The sequence below is a fragment of the Cydia amplana genome, chromosome 24 (assembly GCF_948474715.1).
Source record: "Cydia amplana chromosome 24, ilCydAmpl1.1, whole genome shotgun sequence".
In the NCBI taxonomy this organism is placed as follows: Eukaryota; Metazoa; Arthropoda; class Insecta; order Lepidoptera; family Tortricidae; genus Cydia; species Cydia amplana.
The window spans coordinates 5,124,962-5,150,276 of record NC_086092.1 but is presented as its reverse complement, the minus strand read 5'-3'; the positions used below and the strand labels follow the sequence as shown (position 1 = coordinate 5,150,276).

General features: G+C 38.3%; 3 protein-coding genes across 3 annotated transcripts; 2 read left to right on the top strand and 1 right to left on the bottom strand.

Moving 5' to 3' along the window:
• The first annotated feature begins 6,623 nt into the window (after positions 1-6,623).
• LOC134659318 (cuticle protein 1-like) lies at positions 6,624-13,880 on the top strand. Its single transcript, XM_063514972.1, has 3 exons — positions 6,624-6,726; positions 12,744-12,943; positions 13,577-13,880. The coding sequence occupies exons 1-3, from the start codon at positions 6,652-6,654 to the stop codon at positions 13,644-13,646; spliced, it is 345 nt and encodes a 114-aa protein (XP_063371042.1). The 5' UTR covers positions 6,624-6,651; the 3' UTR covers positions 13,647-13,880.
• A 1,060-nt stretch (positions 13,881-14,940) lies between these two features.
• Positions 14,941-16,556, bottom strand: LOC134659298 (cuticle protein 1-like). The gene is made up of 3 exons (XM_063514951.1): positions 16,394-16,556; positions 15,245-15,489; positions 14,941-15,037 (listed from the first exon to the last, which is right to left on the bottom strand). Exons 1-3 carry the CDS (start codon positions 16,406-16,408, stop codon positions 14,968-14,970), a joined length of 330 nt encoding a protein of 109 aa, XP_063371021.1. The 5' UTR covers positions 16,409-16,556; the 3' UTR covers positions 14,941-14,967.
• Positions 16,557-17,554: 998 nt separating this feature from the next.
• LOC134659290 (cuticle protein 1-like) lies at positions 17,555-18,983 on the top strand. The gene is made up of 3 exons (XM_063514943.1): positions 17,555-17,709; positions 18,273-18,463; positions 18,890-18,983. Exons 1-3 carry the CDS (start codon positions 17,695-17,697, stop codon positions 18,951-18,953), a joined length of 270 nt encoding a protein of 89 aa, XP_063371013.1. The 5' UTR covers positions 17,555-17,694; the 3' UTR covers positions 18,954-18,983.
• The last annotated feature ends 6,332 nt before the right edge of the window (positions 18,984-25,315 follow it).

Genomic DNA, 25,315 nt, shown 5'->3' with positions numbered 1-25,315 from the left:
CCATGATTCTTAGAATAAAATTCAAGTGTACTTTATAGTACACTTCACTCACTCACTTCACTCTTATGAAAACACATTAAACGTTATTTTTAAAAGTCGCTGAATAAATGTGTACATCCTACAGTTTAGTTTATTACTCTTATTACAGGCCACACACGGTAATAAAGCCATGTGTGTCTAATATCTATGTCAATAACTTAAATATCTGATGACCATCTATATTAAAACCTTAATAAATATGTCTTGTATAAGCATATCTTGGATTACATCTAAACTATACCTTTCTATATCTAGAGCAGTTTTAATTGTAATGAGACTTACATTTGCAGACTAAAAAGGTAGGTTAGAATCTTAATTAAAAGTACAAGATGGCTGAATTAGTTAGCTTAAGGTAACCTAGATTGTTACAATACAAAGTCATCTACATGACTAGCATAGAAAACGTAGAATCATCATTTTAGGTAATCACTACATAGTAAAAAACAGAGTCGCTTCCCGCTGTCTGTCTGTACATATGCTTAGATCTTTAAAACTACGCAACGGATTTTGATGCGGTTTGTTTAATAGATAGAGTGATTCAAGAGGAAGGTTTATGTATAATTTGTTAACCCGTGCGAAGTCGGGGCGAGTCGCTAGTTTATAATATATAACAGATATATCTGGGAGACCGAGCGACTCCTTTTTACGGAGGGTTGACCGAGTTGGACGACCAGTGCCCTGTTTATCAAAAGCTTGTAACTTGTAATACAAGTGGAAGTCCCTTTCTAACAAAAGCTGTCAAAAACTGATATCCGCTTGTATTACAAGTTACAAGCTTTTGAGAAACGGGCCCCTGCCCCATTTGTTCGCGTCATAATTTTTTTTTTTTTACTTTTTCCTAAGTAATCAGAAAAGAATACCAAATATACCCTTGATTGGATCCCCACTATTTATATCTATGCTAACTAAAATTGGTTTTTCTTAACTACTAGTGTCACCGCAATCACTCTTCTTTAAGACCTACCTACATCTAAACTAATACAAACTAGACTTCAACAAAAAACCCAAACTGCGTTTTAATCAAGCCCAAGACAAATTGCCACATTGATTAATGCCGCCAAACTTAACATTTCGACTTTAACAACTAAGAAACAGGACACATATTCCCTTGGCTTACTAGATCAATTAAACATACTCTATACGGTCGTTACCGAACAAGGTGGGTAAGGTCTTTTTCGTCGTAAAAGTAAAGTACTTAAATGAATTTCTCTTAAGGACGTATTGTGATGACAGGATATGTGGAGTAAGTTTCGTGTAATGAGTTTATTGTGATAAGAATACGATGGAATACGATCATTCATTTTGCTTATCTGAAGTATGGACAGTGGAATGGGGCACCTACCGCACCTTTTTTTTTTTATTGGGAGGAAAATCCGTTATGGATACCTCCGCACCGCAGGGACAGCGCGGAGGTTATGTCGGACTTTCACCGACTAAAAACCTCCCAGTTGTCCTCCTCGGCGCATTTCGGACGGCTCTGGGATCTCCAATGAACGCGCCAGTGCCGTCCTAGCGTTGTGCCCCTTTATGGGTCCCCTCTTTTTGCAGTCGCAATCCCTAGCTGCGACCGTCTCCGACCCCAAGGACCCCTTTTAGTCGCCTTTTACGACAGGCAGGGGATGCCGTAGCCGTATTCTTACGCTACGCCGTATTTTTAGCTTAATGGGCGCGCACCTACCGCACCTAGTGCATGAAAAAATCCAGTTTAAAAAATTGCATACAAAAGGCCAGACGATTCTATGGAGCCACGACGCGCTCCGTTTTGTCGCCTAAATAGTGTTTAGTTTTTAAGTTCATAAAATGCATTATATATGTTAGTCTGTAAGGTATTTGTAATATGGGCCTTGTTGCCTGATTTAAAATTCTAAAACAAAAATAAAAGTGGGTATAAACTCACGTTAGACCGTGCCGTGGCGTGGCCGGGCCAGAGCTTCCGGCGTTTACTTTTCTATGACAATGACAGGTCACGTGATGCTTTCCATAGAGAACGGAGCGCCGGAAGCTCCGGCCCCGACACGGGCCGGTCTAAAGTCAGTCATCCTTAATTGCGACAGGTCCATACATCCGCGCCAGCTAGGGGACGTTTTCACCAGAGATGTGCGTGGATGCGTAGCGAAGGTAATGTTTGTTGAGAAGTTAAGAACCAATAGAATCACTTCTCGCTGAAAGAGGAAAACACATGAAGTGGTGGACACATCTCTGGTGGAAACACAGCCTTACTTCTATTACGGGGTCTTCTAATGCTAAACTACCTATATGCGTGATTAAATTAAAAGTAGAATGGCTTAATGAGAACAGTGTCAACACAATCTCTAATTGAGGTACCTACCCGAAAATATGTGGCGTTCCATGCCTAAAAGGCCCTTATGTACATGGAGTATAAGGACCCTTTAGGCATGGAACGCCACATCTAGCCACAACCTCCTTGCCAACTAGACCCTGAAGCTAGATTTCTAGGTGTCGAATTATTGAATAACATAATACCTACCTATTTGGATCAATTTAATATCCTTACGAACATTATACAAGGTAGTCAGATTCCGTCTCAGCGACGGTATAAACTACCTATTACATATACGTATACTAATTGACGAAACGCTGAGTACATTCTTGGTCTTCGTAAATCGGTCTGTCTGTCACCAGGCTGTATCTCATGAACCGTGATAGCTATCCGAACCGTTATAGCGGCAACAGCTAGCTAGCTGTTGCCGCTATAACAACAAATACAAAAAAGTACGGAACTCTCGGTGAGCGAGTCGGACTCGCACTTGTCCGGTTTTTGAGTCGCATTAGTTAGACTTCTATAGGTAGGTACCTATTTTAGTTCGTTGGTTCTAATAGGTACTCGATTTTTCACACCTTACGCCACCTTGTACGGCCCACTTGCGCCATTCCACTATTAACCCAGGGTTAACCGGTTAAACCTGGAGTTACCATGGTTACCAGTACAATTGGACACTAGGTTAACGGTTTAACCGCTTAACCCCGGATTATTGGGATGGTGCAAGTAGGCCTAAGTGCCAGTGTGCATCATACCGCCTCACACCAAATTAAATTGCCTAAGACAATAATTAAATGAATTAGCCTATACTTAATTTAAGCTAATCTATATCCAATTTTCGCATACCAATGCAACAATACGGTTAGTTAGCAAGACTAACGAAATAATTGATTAAATCCTTTGATAATCAGTTAATTATAGACCGAAAGTACTTAATTCTCCGAAATAGGTAGGTACCTATATAACTTTGAAGATAACGATTTCGGACACCGGTTAAGTCTGTATCCCGACGTCTGGCAGATGTTCCTTAGTGGAGGTCGGAGTACCAAGACAGCAAATGGGTTTTAAAATGAATAAAAAAAATAAAAATTAAAATAGATCCCATTCAAGCTATAAAGATGGATCATTATTTCATAAAGATCAAATCAGTATACTTTCGACGCACGACACAAATTAACTTACCTAGAGATCCGCAAACAAACATAATACATAACTACATAAGTCTGCTAAAATCATAATAGCATTGCCGTATTCGAGTAAAAATGTGTTTAGAACCTGAAGCTCTTTAGAAAGAAAGAAAGAAAATACATTTATTTACGTCAAACCAAACTAGTTAATTACATAAAATAAAATAAAATACATATAGAAGAGATAGACGTTAAAAAGGACCCCCTTTAAATGGCACACCTTCAATGGGGTTGGCCGGTCCAAATATTTAGCAGATGGCGCCATCATAGGTCTGTCAATCCCTAGAATTACGTCAAATTTTTGTTTTTTTAATGCCCAAGATGCCTTGGAGTCGCGCAAGATGTATAGAGTCGCGCGCTAAACTCATGCTAGACCGCCAGACTGACACCAGACTTGCCTGTTTTCATGATATAGAAAGCAAACGAGCAGATCAATCGGCTGATGGTAAGCAATTACCGTGGCCCATGGACACCTGCAACACTAGAGGGGTTGGGACTTGCGTTACCGGATTTCGGCATTTGCAGGAAACTAATGCAGTCGGCTGCATTACTGCAGTAGTATTGTAGCGTGCATTACTGCTGATTGCAAAACAGTCTCCCACCCTAAATGTTACTGTCTCCGTTCAGTCGAAAATAAAAAAATCCAGTCCATAAAAAGTACTCACATGTCAGAAATGGCGCCAACTCATATGTTTTTATTAAAATAAAAACGAGCATTGGCATGCATTAACCCTTTTACCGTCAAAGACGCCAACTGACGCGCGCGGCTACAGACCAATATCAACCTTCGTGCATTCCGACAAGGTTCACAATGACGCGCCGCACACGATAGACGTGGCGTTCAAAGTGTTAAGTAACTTATTTTTATCGTACTAATATAAAATGATTTGCTCTACTCGAAAATGTCATGTTCCTAAAATGGTCGATCAAATGAGTTCACCTACACAAAAATACATTGTCAAGTGATATACACTTTTATTAAGATATGCCAAGTAGGATTAGCAAAAGGATTAACAGTAACACCTACCTAAAGGTAGTATAAAAATCTAAAGAGATACCTAGACACTGCGATAGCTTTAATTTATTTACAGTAGGTACATAAATATGGTGCTACTTTCCCGAACTTGTGCGGGAAAGAGCACTTTCCGTGCGTATGTCGAAAGTTTAAAGTGCCATATGTACTGTAAAACGTTGTACGATACGGGTCTCTATTATTTCCCAAATAGTTTTAAGACTTTTAAGTCTTAATGTATTGTTTGCCCGCATTTTCGTTAGTCATAATTCATTTGGTTCAGAAACGCTTCACTTTTCAGGATTGCCATAAAACAAACCTAACCTAACCTAACCCATCTATAGGATAACCTGACGAAAATCCTGAAAAATTAACGGTTTCAGTTTTATGACTAATGATAATATGACGAACAATACATTTTGACTTAAAACTTTATGGGAAAAAACGGAACTCCTGTACGATACACGTGCGAATAGATAATTCGCAACTCGTGTCGATTTATAGCACTCCCTTCGGTCGTGTTTTAATTTATCGCCACTCGTTTCTAATTTCCTCTTTTCGGTACTTTTATCGGAAATAACTATTGTATACCTATTTAGATTATCTTCTTCTCCTTTCCTGTACACATCACAAAGTTAAAATAATCTAGAGTAAATCTTTATGTTGCACCCTTAGGGCGTCCGCTAGCTAGTGCGGTTGCACGGAGCGGGTGAGCGGGTTAACGAAAAATAGTATGAGCAACGCGTTATAACTGGCGCGGAAGCGTGCGACGGATTTTACCTACAATGGCACCCGCGTGCGTGCGCCCGCTCCGTGCACCCGCGCCACCTAGCGGACGCCCTTATAGGCGGAGTACATTTTTTCAGTACTTGATACTTAGTAATAACATGATTTGTGTACACTATCCAGCACCCCAAGCACATGATTGGCGCGACAGTATCTCGCGGCGAGATAGACTACCCGTCTTTTTCTAACTATGTTAATAAAAGAGGGACGGGTAGTTAACTTTGATTGTATTGTCCACAGAAGTGATCTTTTTCTGAAATTTGTTAGACTTAAGCACTACTTTTGTTACAATTAATGACACAATGCAACTTTTATATCCATAACTGAATTATTTTATAAAATTATCGCTACGTGCAATGAACATTCGCAAATTGAGACTTGAGACCACAAACTCTATATTTCCGTAAGATATAGACAGACCACGCAATGTTGCGTGACCAATCTTTAACGCTTCTTTCATATGCAACACCTTTTATCTGGACAATAATCTTGTAGGTCAGGATCTCGGCGACTCAAATAAAATTTCGATTTGTAAATTAATAATTTTGGACTATAATATAATTTTCACCACACCAACTGGTAAAGGCTCTCTCGATTGTTCAAAAAATAATAGCAAAGTTGCATTTTATTCACATATGTGAGGCAAAGTAATCAAATGCAAATTTTGAGTTGTTTACTTATATTTGCGAGTAAACTTGACTTTTAAATAATGATTTTGGAAGATAAATATTGAATAACACCCAATTGGATTTGATTTTGTTTGATATCTTACAGTTAATATTTTCTCCTGGTTGTTGTGGTGAAAATTTATGTGTTTCACTTGGGGGCAAATTTTGTTTAACCCTCGTGCTTTGAAACCCTCGCAACGATCAAGATTACATTTTTCGAACCACTCGCTACGCTCGCTTCAATTTTGGAATCTTTCGCTTGCTCGGGTATCAATATTAGCACGAGCGGTTCAACAACAACTTTGCCCCCTTGTAAAACAAATAACTATTTTAGTAATACAAGCTGACTCTCTGAGACCATTCTAACGACCCCAAACACAACCGTTGTTGCGTAGTTTTATCACAGAGTTCCCATGGCTACCTCCTGTCTCCATCATCAGATCAGCTCATATGTCATGTCATCATAATATTGCATTATCATCCGATTTACATATGTATGTCAAATTTCAGCTCAGTCGGAAATCCCGGTCCCGTTTTTACGCTTTGGGTACGGAACCCTAAAAATAATACGTACCCTCCAACTAGTCGAGATACAAATATGTCAGCCCTTATTCCAGTTAAGTAGGTTAACGTTCCTCGCTGACCTATTTCCGCATGCGCGGGATCGTAGGAGTATAAATGCGCGTGCGCCGCTGGACGCGCTATCAGTCTCACGAGCACCGTCGAGAGGATAGCACTATGTTCGCCAAACTTGTGAGTACTAATATACTATTTATAACCTATAACCTGACATCTTAGAGCCACTTGCACCAACCACATTTGACAGATTGATCAACGTCAGCCGGCGCTTTACTATGAAACTTTCCATACATAAAAAAGCGGCCAAGTGCGAGTCGGACTCGCCCATGAAGGGTTCCGTATTTAGGCGATTTATGACGTATTAAAAAAAAACTACTTGCTAGATCTCGTTCAAACCAATTTTCGGTGGAAGTTTACATGGTAATGTACATCATATATTTTTTTTAGTTTTATCATTCTCTTATTTTAGAAGTTAGGGGGGGGGGACACACATTTTACCACTTTGGAAGTGTCTCTCGCGCAAACTATTCAGTTTAGAAAAAAATGATATTAGGAACCTCAATATCATTTTTGAAGACCTATACCCCACACGTATGGGTTCGATGAAAAAAAAAATTTTGAGTTTCAGTTCGAAGTATGGGGAACCCCAAAAATTAATTGTTTTTTTTCTATTTTTGTGTGAAAATCTTAATGCGGTTCACAGAATACATCTACTTACCAAGTTTCAACAGTATAGTTCTTATAGTTTCGGAGAAAAGTGGCTGTGACATACGGACGGACAGACAGACGGACAGACAGACGGACAGACAGACAGACAGACAGACATGACGAATCTATAAGGGTTCCGTTTTTTGCCATTTGGCTACGGAACCCTAAAAATTTGCGAACTCTTTAACGATACGAACAGTTTGGTGCAACCGACCCTTAGACTTGAATGACTTGATTAATCCCTTTGATAATTGTTTTCCAATATGTTTTGTATGGGTCTCTATTGTTTCCCAAAAAGTTAAAAATGCATAATGTATTGTTTGCCCGCATTTTCGTTAGTCATAATTTGGTTCAGAAACGCGTCACTTTTCAGGATTGCCATAAAACAAACCTAACCTAACATATCTATAGGATAATCTTACGAAAATCCTGTAAAGTTAACGGTTTTCAGTTTTATGACTAATGATAATATGACAAACAATACATTATGACTTAAAACTTTATAGGAAACAAACAAAACAAACATTTTGTATGGCCTCTTAGCCTAGTCGGTAGTGATCTACAAAACAGGAGGTTCCGGGTTCTATTCCGCTATTCTATTCATTTATTTGTGTGTTCAAAACTTGTGACCCGCCCCGGCTTCGCACCGGTTACACAAAACCTTAGAAATTATACACCTAAACCTTCCTAAAGAATCACTCTATTGATACCTAGTTGAAAACCGCATGAAAATCCGTTGAGTCGTTTTTGAGTTTATCGCGAACATACATACACACAGACATGCGGGGGGGACTTTGTTTTATAAGTGCATCAATTAATAAAGCAACCAATACACGCTACTAATAATTAAGATGTTACGCTCATTACAATTCATATCACACCTACATGCTATCACAATAGCATACCAAGCATTTGCCATGACCAGCTTAACTCTGACCCTGAGTCCCATAACAATATGAGTGACTGGAGGTAAGTGTTAATAGTTTGCCTTAAGAGATGTTCAATTGATTATATTATTTGATTAGAATATCAGGACAATGTCAAACCTTGCACCCACTATGAATAATGGTATCCTTGGTAACACAATGGATAATTAGGTACGTTAAGTGTAGTAGTTACATAAATCCTATTAAAATAGGGTAGGTAATCCAGCCCTAGTAACACGGTCGCATTTTTATCGTTTGTGCCATGCCTGTCACGTTCTAACAAGTATGTAAGTGCGAAAGTGACGGGCATAGTGATAGTCATTAAAAATGGAACCGTGCTGAGCCCGCTGGTCAAACAAATCTTGTCAGTAAAAAAGGCGCGAAATTAAAATTGTCTATGGTACCTACGATAACCCTTCGCGTCTACTATTTTCAAATTTGCCGCCTTTTTCTACTGACAAGATCTGTTATAGGTAAAGTCCGTCAACCAAATCTTGTCAGTAGTAAAAGGCGGCAAATTTGAAAAATCGCGGGTTAGCAACACTGTGTTCGAATAATTCCAAAATGCGTGTCATCTGTGTTTTATCTGTGGAATGTGGATCGTGAATGACAGCCGTCACCTTATTTGTTTTCATTTGGTTTTCATTCTGAATCGTTTCTGTTTCAAGAGATATTTCTGCTGTCACCATTAAATACCAATACATTAAATAAGAATAAGCAAAGCTAAGGGGCCTACAATGTACAATCATGCTCGTTGATGGTAAACATTACTAAAAATTGAGGTTATGACAAGTACATACTGGAAGAACTCTTTCGAACTTTTAAGATTGTGTTCAGTTTTTTTGTTTTAGGGTTAAAAGGCATAAATAAAATTAAAACGTATGCCTAAATCTATCCAACAAGACCATACATTGTGTCCTGGAAACCGTCCATAGGCCCATATGTCTAATATTTTCAGCAATCAGTTGTGACTATTTACAAAGATGCAATAGAATACTACAGAGTATTATGCTTGGTTGAAGTGACCCGGTAACATTGGTAACTTCATTATATTTTTTCAATTAATGACCTGAATTATAGTGTAAGCTAAAGTGACCCTTATCTTATTTACCTTTAAATTAAATAAACACCCAAATATCAGTTGTTTTATTTTTAATATGTAATCCTATTGTACAATATATACCAATCAAAAAAATTACACAGGTATGTCATATTCATCCAGAAGAGTACACTAATTTTCATTAACAAGTGGCATATTATATTGTAAATAACAAATATATGCACTATCTAATTATCTGCATTTTGATATGATTTTATTTTAGTAAACTTAGAAGACATAGATAGGGAACAAAGAGAATATAAGCACTACGATAGGGAGTTGTTTTTGATATCTTCAAATTTGTTCATCATTTTGATTAACATTGTTTTAACATCGCTTTTAAATTGTCCGTCCATGTTTCAAATTTTTTCAATAAACCGCGAGTGACAATTTGAATTGACGTACGCAGGGCGCGCTCAGCGGAAAAAAAATTATTTTGGTTCGATGTACATTGCTGCTTTTCTTAGCGCAATACTGCTCTTTGAGTGTTGCCCTACTTTAGTTTGCTTTACATTGCTACTGACAAGATTTGGTTGACGGACTATATATTTAACTAATCAAATCAGTTTCATTTTTGGAACTCTCAAAACGATTTGCAACTATAGAATTTATATGAAACTAGCGACCCGCCCCGGCTTCGCACGGGTTACTCAAAACCTTAACAAAGTATAATACTTACACTTAAACCTTCCCCAAGAATCACTCTAATGAAAACTGCATGAAAATCCGTTCAGTCGTTATCGAGTTTTTTATCGAGAACATACATTACATTATAAGCAGCAAATTAGTAAGTTTTATGCTTTTAAAGCGTATTATAAAGGCTTAATTTATTCTCTGCAATTTAATTTAAAAGTAAATAGCAATAAGTATGATGGCAGTTTTCATACGCAAGTACATAACTAAAATGTAAAAATAATATTTAGTCTCATCTACACCATCTTTGGTGTCCATGGGCGGCGGTAATCGCTTACCACCAGGCGATCCGTCTGCTCGTTTGCAGCCATATCATTAAAAAATCGACAACATTGATGATTCTCACGGCGTTGTATGGTGGTTGTCAGTCTTCTTTATTTAGGCACTAGACTCTGACACAACACAATAAGAACAGTAGTGCAACAATCGCAGCTGTCATCAATGATTGACACATATCATTTCGATTGTAACTGACACATGCCGATCGTCTAAATGGCGTTGCCAAACAGCTCACGCACCATTTCTCGCGCGCAATATGGTAATCGCTGAAATCCTTAATGGATTTAGATTGCAATTATGGAGTTGCGAATAAAAGTGTTTCGTAGTTTTGTATTAAGGATTACATTGTTTTAATTATTTTCACTTGTCGAAGGATGGATAGAATCCGTTTTAGCTAACTTTGCACATACTTGAACAGAACTAAGTGAGGAAGCACTCGTATCATTATTAAAGTCATTATTTCATAGAAATTTGACATTAATGATGTACAGTCAGCAGCAGATGTTGCTAAGCGGGCGAGGTGATCAAAATTACCTTGACACGCTCTTATTCTCTGAACAATAAAGTCGCGTCAAGATCATTTTGAATACCTGCTGGCCCGCTTAGCAACTTCTGCTGCTGACTGTAACTATTCGCAATTACATTGTAAATCTTCTCTCTGTATTTTACTTCACTTTTCTACGCTAATGCACTATAGTTAGGGGTACCAGATCAAAAGGCGCTATTATCGGGAAAAAATAGAATTTTTTCGGGATTTTGGGACTTAAGCCGGGAAAAAAAGAATCATTCAAATTAAAGTAATTGTATTATAAACAACGATATTTTACATTATTGGCACTACGTCAGCTGCTCTGCTCAATCTCACCATGTCGCGCTGACGTCGACGGCGTCGACGCGGTTCGCTCGCTCGCTCGACGACAGTTAGGATTAGGAACTTGAAATTATTGTTTTATAACGTGAAGCTGTTTTTCGGGTCAATTTTCACTTTGTCGCGAATCGGGAACACATGCTAAAAATCGGGAGAAACCCGCCAAATCCCGACCATCTGACAACCCTAACTATAGTGCGCACAGAGCGTTAAATAGAACTAAAAGTGAGTAGTTATAGAGCTATCTGTGCTACTTGGGTAGGTAGGCAATAGGCATAGCCCATCAAACATAGGCAGATTCAGGGTGAATGGCTACTCTATTACTATGACTATTTCTTGGTAGGTACATACTAGGGATTGCAGAACCGGTACTGTTTAAAAGAACCGGGATTTTCGGTACCGGGCAAAAATGGAACCGGGATTTCCCGGTATTTTCGGTACTTTCGGGACTGCCTTCAAAAATCAGTTTTCACATCAATTTTCAGTAAAAAAAAAGCGTAAGACGACCACGAATCTTCCTTAAAACAATAAAAAAGTAGCACAGTGAAGGTACATACTTTTTTTGTACCATAATATGTGTCTTTAAGTCACACAATCATTAATATAATTTGTTTTTTTTTCCTAAACCACATGATATTTTTACTATCTTTGTTGATTGGCAAAAACTGAATTGTGGCTCAGTAATATCATAATTTTTTTTCAATATGTAAGACGCTAGACGTTTTGTGAAAAAGGATAAAAAAAAATTGATAATTTTTGCATGTGTTCAAAATGGGCTGTGGACCTTCGAACATATAATAACAGAACTATCAATACGACAAATCAAGAAATTATTCAGCCAGAATTATTAATTCATTTAAAATATCATTATCATATGTGAGTTTCTTATACCGTGTTTGAATTTGAATTAAAAGTAGTATTTTATTAATTACAAAATTGTCTCTATTTTTGCTTCTAGTTAGTATACAAATAAATATGAAATAACTAATTGTTCATATAAATTTATTTATCGTACAAATATTTATGCCCTTAACTTAAAGTATGAAATTACGCAATTTTATATTGTCGGCATTGTCAAACCCATTGCCTTTTTTTTATTTATTTTAATGTAGTGGTCAGCCGTAAAAGTATTACCAACAGCCTTAGATTGATAAAATATATTTATTTTCTTTATAAAACATGATATTTCATGCTAAGTAACAGAAAGCAGGCAAATATTGTACCGAAAATTTTAGTCCCGAAAATCCCGGGAGTACCGGGATTTTAATTTTGAAATCCCGGTTCTTTGCTTGGCTCTAAATCCCGGGAATTCCCGGTACTTTCGGTACCGGTATTTCCCGGGAGCAAACCCTAGTACATACATACAAAGATGTCTGAACGTTGTTAATAAACATAGCCCGGTTTTCCGGGGGCAAGACATACCAGTGCTAGTGATTCATTAAACACCAACCCAAGTGTTATGATATCGTTCGCCAGGTGTTTTAAATTATAATAACAAATGTGATTCATCCTTGATGTGAATAATACTAGTTAATTAAGACTTCTGTTTCTGACTGTATGTTAATAAAGTTCCTTATCCTACATTGGGACACATGTTCACAAACTGATTTCATTCCAGATGATCATCTGCGCTGTCATCGTGGCAGCCCTCGCCCAGGCGAGGGAGTACCCGGCCGGCGTCCACCCAGCAGTCTGCCCCAACTACCCCTACTGTGCTCCTGACGCGCTAGCCAGGCACACTCCGGACGGCATTCCCATCCCCCAGTGGAGCTACCCTTACGCTGCCGCCCCTGTGGCTCCTGCCGCGCCAGTTGCTGAGTAAGTATCTGTCAACTACCCCTACCGTGCCCCTGATAGTTAGCCAGGCACACCCCAGACGGCATTCCCATCCCCCAATGGAGCTACCCTTAAGCTGCCGCCCCTGTGGCTCCTGCCGCGTCAGTTGCTGAGTATCTGTCTGTCGCAGTCGGATCGTATAATCCGCCGTTTTACATTACGGCTAGCCGATTTACAAAACAGGGGCGTTTTGAAATGCGGCGGTTCGACGATTAGTCGGATTGAATGCGGCTGAATGAAAATCCGCCGGAATGTATTCGGCGCCATTTTTCAACACGGCTAGCCGTAATGTAATACAGCGAGTCATTAGCCGCCGCTTTGACAGTTTTTAGTTCCCATTTTTAACACTCGTGGCGCTGCCTGACATAACAACAACAAACTATGAAAAACGCTGGGGTGTCCATCAAATCTGGAGTTCGTCGGACTGTTTCTTTTCAAAAAACATTTTCTTCGCATTTACTATTCTACTTATTCTATTATTTTTGCATAATTTTTTGAGAACGGTTTTTTCTGCTCTAAACAGTACACTCTAAGTTTGAACCCACCATTTTCGACCACCACACATTATGAAAGGTTAAATATTAATATTATTAATATGTTTATTTGTCCTTTCAGTCAAGGAGGTGCCCGTTACCCCGCCAGCTTCAACCCCGCCCTCTGCCCCAACTACCCCTACTGCTGGTGATTCTACTGTGACGTTTGGCGCCAAACCGGACCATAGATAAACTTAAACATTCCTGAACGCAGCTGTCAACTTTTTCTTAAAGTGACTTTTTAATTTTCTTACAGTTCAGTTCGGGTTGTTTTTTTAAATTGTACTGAAAATACACTGCCATATTTTGATGTAAAAATGTAAATAGCAAAGCATTTGGTTTTTATAGAAAATGTGTAAAAAATGTAAATAAAAAGTTTATTTTTACTTGTTTGTTTTGTTTCTTAGAGTTCTGGCCCCTATTTCACCACAGTGATAGGTGCGACAATTGTCGACATCACGTCGCTGACGTCACAGGCATCCATAGGCTACGGTAACCGCTTACCATCGGACGGGCAGGGTGCTTGTTTGCCACCAACATTTTAATAATAAAGTAACTCCATTATATCGCCAATAAATAAGTACTTATTTTGCGAAGCTAATGACAATTTTATTGTCACAAGAAACACGACAATTGTCACGAAATTCCGCCACAGAACTCATTTCCTGTCAAGAATTAAGGAAATTCTTTAAATCTTGTAACAATGGTCCTAAACATCGCTTTTTTTAAATAATACAATGATGGTGGCAAACAGGAATACCTACTGCCCGCCCGATGGTAGGTAAGCGGTAACCTTAGCCTGTGACGTCAGCAACAGTGATGTTTTACAATTGTCGCACCTGTCACCGTGGTGAAATAGGGGCCTGATCGTACGTATCGGTAAGAACAGGAGCGCTAATTTTTTTCTGTATCTCACTGCAAATTACCATTCAGTTTCATATTTTTCTATAGAATATCAGAAATTACTTATCAACCTCCCATCCTAAATAGCTAATGTGAGTATTTATTAAGACATTTTTTAGTTTATAGGTATTTGTGTTATTTTTAATTAGATAATTATGTAATAAATCAAAAAGGTGTAAAAAAAATTGGCAATTGTTTAACTACGCAATACTTATGACATTAAAAAAATACAAAATAAGAAAAACATAAAAAAACACTAATACTTTTATTGACAATATAATATGTAGAGTAAGCGCCGTTGAGCCTACAACTACTATAAAGTACCCCTGTACGGCTACCATCAGTTTGGCACTGACATAAATTTACGCCATCGAGAACGTAATTTACTTTCTATACTTACATCTCGCTCGTACTCGCATGTTAGTGCGAACGAGATGTATAGAAAGTAAATTACGTTCTCGATAGCGTATATGTCAGTTTTGACACTGTCAGTGACTCATGGTACGGGCTCTGTACGTAACGTACTGTCAGCGATCGCGTGATGTTAGCGCGAAATGTGTCACAGTAAAATTACGCGCAGTACGGGTAGTTGGGGCACGAAGCGGGGTCAACGTCGGCGGGGTACAGCGGGGCGGCGGGCCTGCAAATAACGTAAAATGTTGGTTATAATCGGTAATGTGTTTTGTATGTAGGTATTTACCGTAGAAAACATTTTCAATTATTAAACTACTTGCATGCAAAATATACTCAAGTATAACGGATTAGCACTGATTAATTAGCACGTTTTTATTGCGCGAATTAGCAAAGTCATGTTCTTGTTTTAAATTAAAAAGCTTTATATTCTTACTCTTCAGTAATAGGAGCAGCGAAAGGAACTGGAATTGGAGCAGGAATCGGGGCAGGAATAGGATAAGGGGCAGCATACACCATCCGTGCGTACGGGAGCTCGAACTCAGGGATGGGGATAGGCTGCGGGCCGTAGCGCGCGAGCAGCTCCATGTCGCAGTCCGGGTAGTTCGGGCAGAGGGCCGGGTTGATGCCCGGCGGGTACTCGATGCCTGCAGCTACCGCGGCGACGGCACAGACCAACAACTAGAATAGGGTATTTGAGTGTATTTAAAATCAATTATTTTACACCATGCATGAAATAAAGCACCAGAAGATTATTAAAAACGTAGACAGCAGTTATTTTTAAACACAATTTCTATTTTAAAACTCCTATAAAACTATAAAGAGTAGGTTATTTGATTGTGGCGTCACATGCTAATGTTTCATATAAATTCAATAGGTAGTAGCAAAATCGTTTTGACAGTTCGAAAAAAGAAACTGATTTGACTAGTAGTCAAATACCCTATGGAAAATTCATAAATAGATACCTACTATAGGACAATTTTACCAAATTCGACCGATAAGGTTTGTGTTGTGGGTTCTTGATGGTGATGTATTAAAAAAACCGGCCAAGTGCAAGTCGGACTTGCGTTCCAAGGGTACATTAAGTCCGACTCATGTTTGACTGCACATTTCTAATAGGTTTTCCTGTCATCTATAGGTAATGTACTATTTTGTGTATTTATTCCAAAATTTTACACCCAGTAGTTTCGGAGATAAAGGGGGGGAATGGTCGGACAGACAGACGCACGAGTGATCCTATAAGGGTTCCGTTTTTTCCTTTTGAGGTACGGAACCCTAGAAATAGTTACATTTATTATCTCAGGAACAATTATTTGTGACAAACACAAATAAATGGCCTTACAAGGATTCCATCCCGCAACCTCCTGCTTCGCAGGAAGTTCACTAGCGACTAGGCTAGGAAACCATCATGTCATATTAGTTGTATTGTATACAGCACAACCCAGATTTGAACCCACGATTTTTGACTACCACACATGAACTTTTGTACTTGAATGTTTGTAATCAATACTGTACTTATACTGTAAGTTTTCGTTTTTTGGCAATAAACATTTATTTTATTTTATGAAAAGTAAATAGATCTCACCACTTTAGTGAACATTTTTAGTTATCTTCTCAACAGGAGATGCGAGACTGATGCTCTATTAGTTCCAACACAAACTATTTATACTAATATCGCCAAATCACAAAACAAAACTCATTAATCGCTAACACAAGTTCAGAATCATAGTGAACCGTAGTAGTACCAAAATAAGGTAAACTTTTGGTTCACATATGATATGCAAAGGTTAAAGGGCTCTAAAAGTACAATTCTTTAAAACATGTTGCCAATTGATTAAGTACCTAGTTACTCTCAAATTGCTGCTAATTGAAATATTTTGTTTGTGGTAACATTAAACCGGTCTTAATTAAAAACTAGGAGGCGAAGTGGTCGCCATGGCCGAAATCGGCCGGAAGTATCATCATCAGCATCATCATTAAAAACTTTTATAAGAAAACTTAAGAAGCAACGCAGCCGCAACCGTTAAGGCAAGCTCCTGATGACACTCCTCGGTACAGAGTGAAACATGTTGATCGTTTTTTACTTAAAATACGTGAGTGACCCGTTTTTAATATATTTAATATCATTAAAAATTGCTTGTTTAGTGATAAAAGTGCTTAAATACATACTGAATTAAGAGTTGAAAGACCCGACAATTAGACAGTAGGTCTAGATAGATACATGCAATTACTTAACAGGAGCCCGATTCGGATTTACCAACTTGTTATGGGTTTGAACTGGTTTTGATGATGGAACGACCTTGACCATCGTCTTGGTGATAGACGCGCATCTCACGCACGACTTTTACTTAATTTTGCGTGCACCTATCAGCGTGAGCGACTTTCGAGGTCGTATCAAAATAAGATCAAAACCGTAACAAATTTTAAATATGAATCAGGTTCAAGATGGTTGCTTCAAATTCGACTCAAGCTAATATGGTCACACATCACAATTGTTTTATCGCGATAGACATAAATCTCATTTGTGTTGAGACATATCACTTTTAATGAAACTATACTTCAGTCAAGAACATATTCCTATGCAGATATCATAAATAGTTGCGAAGTTCAAAAATAATGAGATTCGTGCGTGCATGCAATAAACAATTTTGATTATGATGAGACATGTCATTATATTAATTAAAAAACATCTATTAAAGACAAAAATTTAGTAACGTCAAACGATGTAATTAAAATAATTATAAAACTTGCTTATCAAAAATTTGCTATAAATTAGGAGTACTAAAGTATTAAACTATTATTTGAACATCAACAGCAATATAAATAGCTAGTCAATAATTGCGAAAGTATCAGTCTCACTCCAGCAGTCGAGAAAACATTAGCACCATGTTCACCAAAGTGGTAAGATCAATAACATCCACAATTCTTTTGCGTCCCACTGATGGACAACATCATCCCCTTTTGTTCCGCTACTCATCATGGTTTGGTGCATCACTGCATGCTCGCCAGTCGCTGCAAAATGCGTGGAGGTAGTCCTACCATCTCTTTGTTGGTCTGCCTTTTCCCCGGTTAACCTGCGGATCCCATTAGGTAGTCAATTTGGTCCACCATTCCGGGAGTGTGACGTGACGCCCAATCCCACTTGAGCTTAACTTGGTAATTAAAAATATTTATTTAAATATCTCACTACTTTAAAATTTTGTGGGCATTAGAATAACATTATTCTATCGTAACATTTCCAACACCATGTTCCAAGAAGCAAGTCTGCGCTGAAACTCGCCTGCATCGTGCTAAGATGAGAGCATGTCGTGGCACTTTCTCTTTATATGATTTTTTGTTTGGTTGAAACGAAATGAAAATAATTGTAATGAATTGTCTCTTCTGTGTTTGTACTTACGAATAAATTATTATTCTAAATCTAATGCACATTGGGACATTTACCTTAATCCAACCTCAACCCGCAGTTGCTCGTCTGCGCCATCGCGGCCGTGGCCCTCGCCAACGACTTCCCCCATGGCATCCACCCCGCCATCTGCCCGAACTTCCCGCTCTGCGACGCCGAGGTACTCGCCCGCTACACGCTGGACGGCATACCCATTCCTGACTGGGAGCTGCCGCTTGTCCGTTCGGCGGCTGCAGCCATGCCTACTGTTGAGTAAGTAAAAACTAAAAACCCGAATAGAATAAAAGAAACATACCACCTGTATATAACCTATATTATACCTACCTAGGTACCTACCTATGTTATACAAATAAACTCTGATTCTGATTTTGATTCTGAAACTATAGTCGAAAAACGCTTATAAACTAAACTTAAATTAAACAAGAAACATTAAGTTATTATTAAGTATCCAATCAGCTTAATGTCAAGGGACCTCCTAACCTAAGGATCTCGACGCTGGTCTTTCATGGAAACCCTTCCGATCAGTTCCTATTAGTGGTTTATCCTGGTTTCGTCTTGAGCTAAAACTTAATTATTTGTTCTTCATAATATAGGTATATTTGTGATAAATTGCTCTTTTTCTATCTATTTTAACTAGATTTTAATATAAAATTGAATGTGTCATCATTCCTATTGCAGAGCCCCCCGGTACCCCGCCGATTTCGACCCCGCCCTGTGCCCCAACTACCCGTACTGCTTCTAAAACTACTGTGACAACTTGCATCTAATTGTAAAATGTAGAATCCGTCAAAGTATTACGTCAAGTTAACTTTACACCGACTTAAATAGAACAAAGTGAGGAGTGTAAATGTCATATTTCCATAGAAATTTGACATTAATTAATGTTGACATTTCTTTGTGATTGCAAATGCCATGCAGAAGTTAGTCTGGATGTAAATTCATCCAAAATTTAAAGATGGATGTTATTGGAAATGCTTTAATATTTTCTTAAAAACCTAAATGACCAAACGAGACATCTATGCTTTTTATTACAACACACCCACACACATGCTCATAAACGCACAAGAGTGGCAATAAAGTAGCTGCATACAAAATTTGAGGTTTTTTTTTTTCAATATGCCAATGTGAGTTGGCAGATAAAATTGAATTTTTGAGTGACGACTTTGAGTGATATAGATTTATTTTATAGCGTTCATTTCACATTACAAAGTATGGCTAAACATTATGAAATCATAATCATAATCACACCAAAACACCTTACCATAACCTACCTATTACTTCAAAGGTAAAACAAATACTAGACTATAGAATCCAGATTGCGTAACGCATTATAAGGGGTTGTGCACAAACGTGAGGTGTTTTCGTCTACTTTTTGGTGAGGTTGAGGTTTTTGGACTTTTTTGGCTACCCCCCTCCCTCACATAACCTCACGTGTATTTTTTCGTTTTTTTTTTCAATCGACCTCATTTTAAGTTAGGGGTCATCCATTAATTACGTCACACGTTTAGGGGGAGGGAGGGGGTCAAGAAAATGTGACATGGGGGAGGGGGGGAGTCACAAACATTGTGATGTCACTTTAACTTCATCAGTAACCGAAAATTAATTTATATTTTTTTATTCGCTGTACAGTTAAATAATGAGATTTTGGATGTAACTTTCGTTGTGTTATAAAATTACTAATATTTATATATCCAAAATATTTTTTTATTAAAAAAATAATGCTGAGTTAATATTGTCGATTTCGTTGAAAACAAAATTGCCTAAAATGTGACGTCACACCAGGGGGGGAGGGGGTTTGCAAAATGTGACCAAGTGTGACAAGGAGGGGGGAGGGGTAAAAAATCCTAGAAATTCGTGTGACGTAATTAATGGATGATCCCTTACGCGCTCCAAAATTTCGTACAATAAGATAATAGCGAGCTATTTTGAAGTGCGGAGTGAGATTTATGTTTAACGAGGCCGAGAAAGAGTATCTAATCAGGATGTGGTAGGTATTTTTTCTTAGCTTCGTTCACTGTAGAAAAATACACGTGAGGTCTTCTTATACCCCCCTCCTCCAACGTGATCTTTCGTGATTTTTTCGAACCTCGCGTGATTTGTGCACAAGTCCTAACCAATAGGTACTGTTCCGATTCAAACTAGGTAAATGTACCAAGTATCGACATTGTTCTAGATTTTCTAGAAATTTACTTGCGCTTTGATAACCGCTTGGAATATAGGTACACCTTAATCGTTAGGTGACAAGAATTATATTACAATGTAGATTCGAGAAATACTGTATTGATTGAAAGTGAGTAGATATACATAGTTAAAGTAGGGCGTGGCAGTACTAGAAAGGGTTACATGCCTTTTCTAAACTGGTTCGTCTAAACCATAGACTAACGCTCCCAGATTCCGCATTGTACAAAAGCTTGGAATAGCCCTGGAGGGACCCACAGATTACAAGTGTGGCTATGACCAGTTTGGCACTGACATAAACACCATACAAAACATAATTTACTTTCTATGCATCTCGCTAATACTCCCATATTAGTGCGAACGAGATGTACATAATATGATAGAGAGGTCAGATAACGAAAATTCGATTTTCTTGTATAGACCCTCAGATTGTGATGTAATTTAAACAAAACATTTTTATTGTTCAGTTATTAGTATTGTTCCAATTTGGTCCCATTTTTCTCAACCATGATTTTTATTAAAAAACCGGCCAAGTGCGAGTCGGACTCGCGTTCCAAGGGTTCCGTACATTAAGTCCGACACACGCTTGACTGCACATTTCTAATAGGTTTTCCTGTCATCTATAGGTAAAGAACTATTTTTTGTATTTTTTTCAAAATTTTAGACCCAGTAGTTTCGGAAATATGGGGGAAACTATGAACCCTAAAATTATAAAAAAAAAATATTCAGATCCTTACAATGAGCTCTTTCATTTTATATATAACACGATATAGTTTGAAAAACTTTATTTTTTATTTTTCTCATTTACCCCCAAAAATGGCCTCCATAATTTAAAATTCATTTATTTACGTTACACGTCCATCTTTGGGTCACAAACTTACATATGTGTGTCATATTTCAACTTAATTGGTCCAGTAGTTTCGGAGAAAATAGGCTGTGACAGACGGACGGACAGACAGACGAGTGATCCTATTATTAGGGTTCCGTTTTTTCCTTTTGAGGTACGGAACTCTAAAAATGACAGTGTGTTATTTAAACATCTGACAGTCGACATCTGATCAGCCAAAATGTATGAAAAAGTAAAAAAAAAAATTCGGGATTTCGGGTTGGTGCCATAATAAAAGTAGCTCAGTTTAGCCCCATGGTCAGGGACACCCTGTATATTTAAGCTATCACTACCCTTTCTATAACTACCCGATTTCCGAAAAAGGGGTACATTTTAATAAATATTACTGGTTTTAAATATCTCGCTAAACGCAAAACCTCAATGCTATATACGCCCAATTTGCCATAAAAAGCACACAGCTCAAAATAATTGAAGACAACGAAAAACCGTCCCAATAAATCACTTTCACAACACTGATAATAATTGACACCTTAATTTGCAAATATAATTTACCGTTCATATTCTCAAAAATATACAAAAACCAACCTACTTCCCTTACAACACGGTTGATAGGTAAATTGTATAGGTGCAGTTGGTAAAGTGGTTTGTTTTTGGCGGGAAATGTCATCTGTCCGCCATTTTTTTCGACGCGTACGCAGCGCATCGGGTGGGTCTGACCTTGGAAAGGTCTTTTGACATGACAGGTTATCGCTGATGGCATGACGCTAAACGTAACCATGTAAAACTTTCATAAACGTATAAACTTAAATAAATGTCACATGCCTACTAGGTAAAGAGTGCCCAATCAACTCGGCTTCATCATATTATTCTTCATCTAGTTTCACCTAGGCTATTCCAATACCAAATTATTTACCTATTTGTCAAACATAGGTAAATAGCTACAATGTTTTACAACAGTAGGTTACACTCTACCATTTGTAAATCGTCAGGTTTGGCTTGATTAAAAAAATAATAGAGAAAATATGTTTTTACTGTATTAAATGAAAGTCCTTAACTTCCAAAAAATGACTACACAAGTACACATATTTTACGTACCAGAATATATGTACTTCATATTAAAAAAACCCTAAAAAATTCACTGTTTAAGGACCATTATTCGATTCGAGAGGTATAGAGACAATAGGGAGACGAGTGGATTAGGCAGCATAGGAGCCGTCAAATTTTCGGCGCGAGGCGTAAATGTGAAGTTTATGCTTCCGATGTAGCCCACAAGATGGCAGAACCTACCGTGCACAAGAAAACGTGCGACAACGGTAGATGGTAGCACTTGCTTTGGCAATGTACATGTTTATGTTTCCGATTCAGGCCACTAGATGACAGACCCTCCAACTCACACGGCCCTTATAAAAAATGTAAGTGGTTTTGGTTCCTTACTACATAATGTCATCGCCCCATTTTACCAGCACTCGGCGCTTCAATTACTGTATAGAGTACCGCTTCCTACATCGTTTTTTAATGGGATGGGATAATAAATTGGTTAAGGTTTTATTATTAACTGGTCTGCATCGAGTGCATCTCATTTGGAGTCGTTTTATTGCATTCATTGTTAATTATAGCGCAGAGATCGATTCTCACTTAACAAAGTATTAAGGTTTTGATACGACCTACACAATCACACATGCAGATTATTACCAAATCTGCCGAGCCCTATTTAATGCAAGGTGAAATGCATTTCAATGGCCTAGGTATGAGAAATTATCCGTAATTTTCATTCTTGGGGTTAATATTTTTTGGCACGGTTCAATCTTCTTGTCAATCATCTTTATTAATTAGTCTAAGTACTCAAGGCTTTTAAATTAATTAATTCAATTAATTTACGATTCGCACGCTAGATGGAACTTGATTGTGGATTGCGATATTTGCGATTATGATTACATTACAGCTTCGATCAACACGGGCTTCCGACAGGTCGGAAGGGATAGGCCCAAGCGATATCTTGACATTCAAATCATTCTGCCATTTTTCGCGGGGGGGAACGTGCACACAGTCGCACTTCTCACACACTTGCATACAAAATCCAATCTGTAATGACGACACAAATACATAGAAAATGACACCCTACACAGACAAATCTTGCACACGTCGATCTGTTTTTGTGTACGGACGAGTCACAAGTGTCACAACACGCACACTAACACATTTTCGTCAAGAGATGAGAAGTCGGATTTGTTGCTCGACCGATCCGCAATTTGTACTGGGCGAGAAAAATCGATAAATCCAACAACTGAGACTAAAATATAAAAATTGTGTTTAAATATAATTAAACGTATGACATGTAAAAAAATATTACGTGTGAAATATAACACCTTCTTTTTGTAAATTTGATGTCCCCGACCTCTTTTTCATAGGCATTTTTTCTGCTGCTGTGTTCACTCGCGCGTCTGGACTCGGTCTAGTTAAAAATCCGAGCGCAACTAGTTTTATTACCCGCGCTAGATCAGTTGATCTTGTACCTAGGCAGAGGGGAAATAGTGCGAATGCCTCATCCCTTCTGTGTTGATCGAAGCATTACAGTAACAGATTCTTACAAAAATCTAGAAGAAATATACCGTGTATATGTTGTATTCATAATTAATACAACAACGGTATGAATAACTCATTTAACCTCACATATACATATGTGGCTTTCCATGACAGAAGTTTCCAAGAGAAATTCTAATAGAAAGGTCTCTACTGCAAATGAAGCATAAGGACCCTTCCCTATGGAAAGCCACATATAACAAGAGCGGGTGTTCTGCCCTAAAAAGCCCCTATATACACCTACACAGCAATAGTAGAGGCCCGGCCTGTTCACGAAGTCTTCCAGAACTCGATTTTCGCTGAAGCCCCCTCCAGACTATGTGCGTGAAACGCGGTCGAACACTCGCGTTCGTGGCTTCGCGCACAAGTGTGGAGGGGGCTTACTGTCGTCTCAGATATGTGTGAATCATATGGTATCGATGCATTCAGTGTAATGCCAAACACAAATATATGAGATGCCAAGCGCGAAAGTGGTGGGGGTAGTTGCTGTGACGTCATAAAGTCGGCAGTACAAACTTTTCTTTTAAACATACCTTGTGGGGTGCCAAATGAAAGGGCTTTGTGAGTAAATCATAATAATAGCATATATTAGAGTCAGACCGAGAAAAGTCTGCAGCGATTTTGATGGCCCACGCAGTGCAAGTGTCATTTTAAACGTCAAACTTCTATAAATTTATGACGTGTAAATAACACTTGCACTGCGTGGGCTATCAAAATCGCTGCACACTTTTCTTGGTTTAACTCTAGAGGTATGCCGACCGGACTAAGATCACGGTTTGGTACGCCCGTCTGTAACAGCTTTTAAGGTAGGTAGAGTCTGTGCGGAAAGAGAAGAGTCGTGGAATGTATGAGCCCCAATACATTCCACGACTCTTCTCTTTCCGCACAGACTGTAATCGATCTAAACTAATAGTTGGTGAAACCAATTTGTCAGTAAATAAGAACAAAAAAACTATACTCGTCCTTTTCTTTTGGGTGCTAGTACTAGTGTAAGACAACGATAGAATGATTCTATTCCTTTGACAAACCATACTTCTCTTTATTTCTAGACTTAGACGAAGTAAAGTGTGCAATAAGTTTGATAACAGAAACAGACGCAGTGCAAGTGTTATTTTTACGTCATAATTTCATAGAAGTTTGACGTTTAAAATAACACTTGCACTGCGTGTGCTATCAAAATCGTTGAAGCCGTTTCTTGGTCTAGGTCGGTTGCACCAACTGTTATTCATCGTTAAAGAGTTCGCTAAATTTTATACAATGAAAAGTTTCATGGGAAACTACCGCGGCTCGCCGGGTGACGTTGATCAGTATGTCAAGTGCGGATGGTGCAACTGACACTAACTCTAGTAAACTATAGGTGAACCAGGATCTATTGAGGGTGCGCCATGTTGCGGAATCTCACTGGAACTAATTTTTTCATACTACACTGATTTGTCACCCTATACATGAGAATAACAGCGCCCTCTTGACAATTATCATATATTACTGGTCAGGCTATA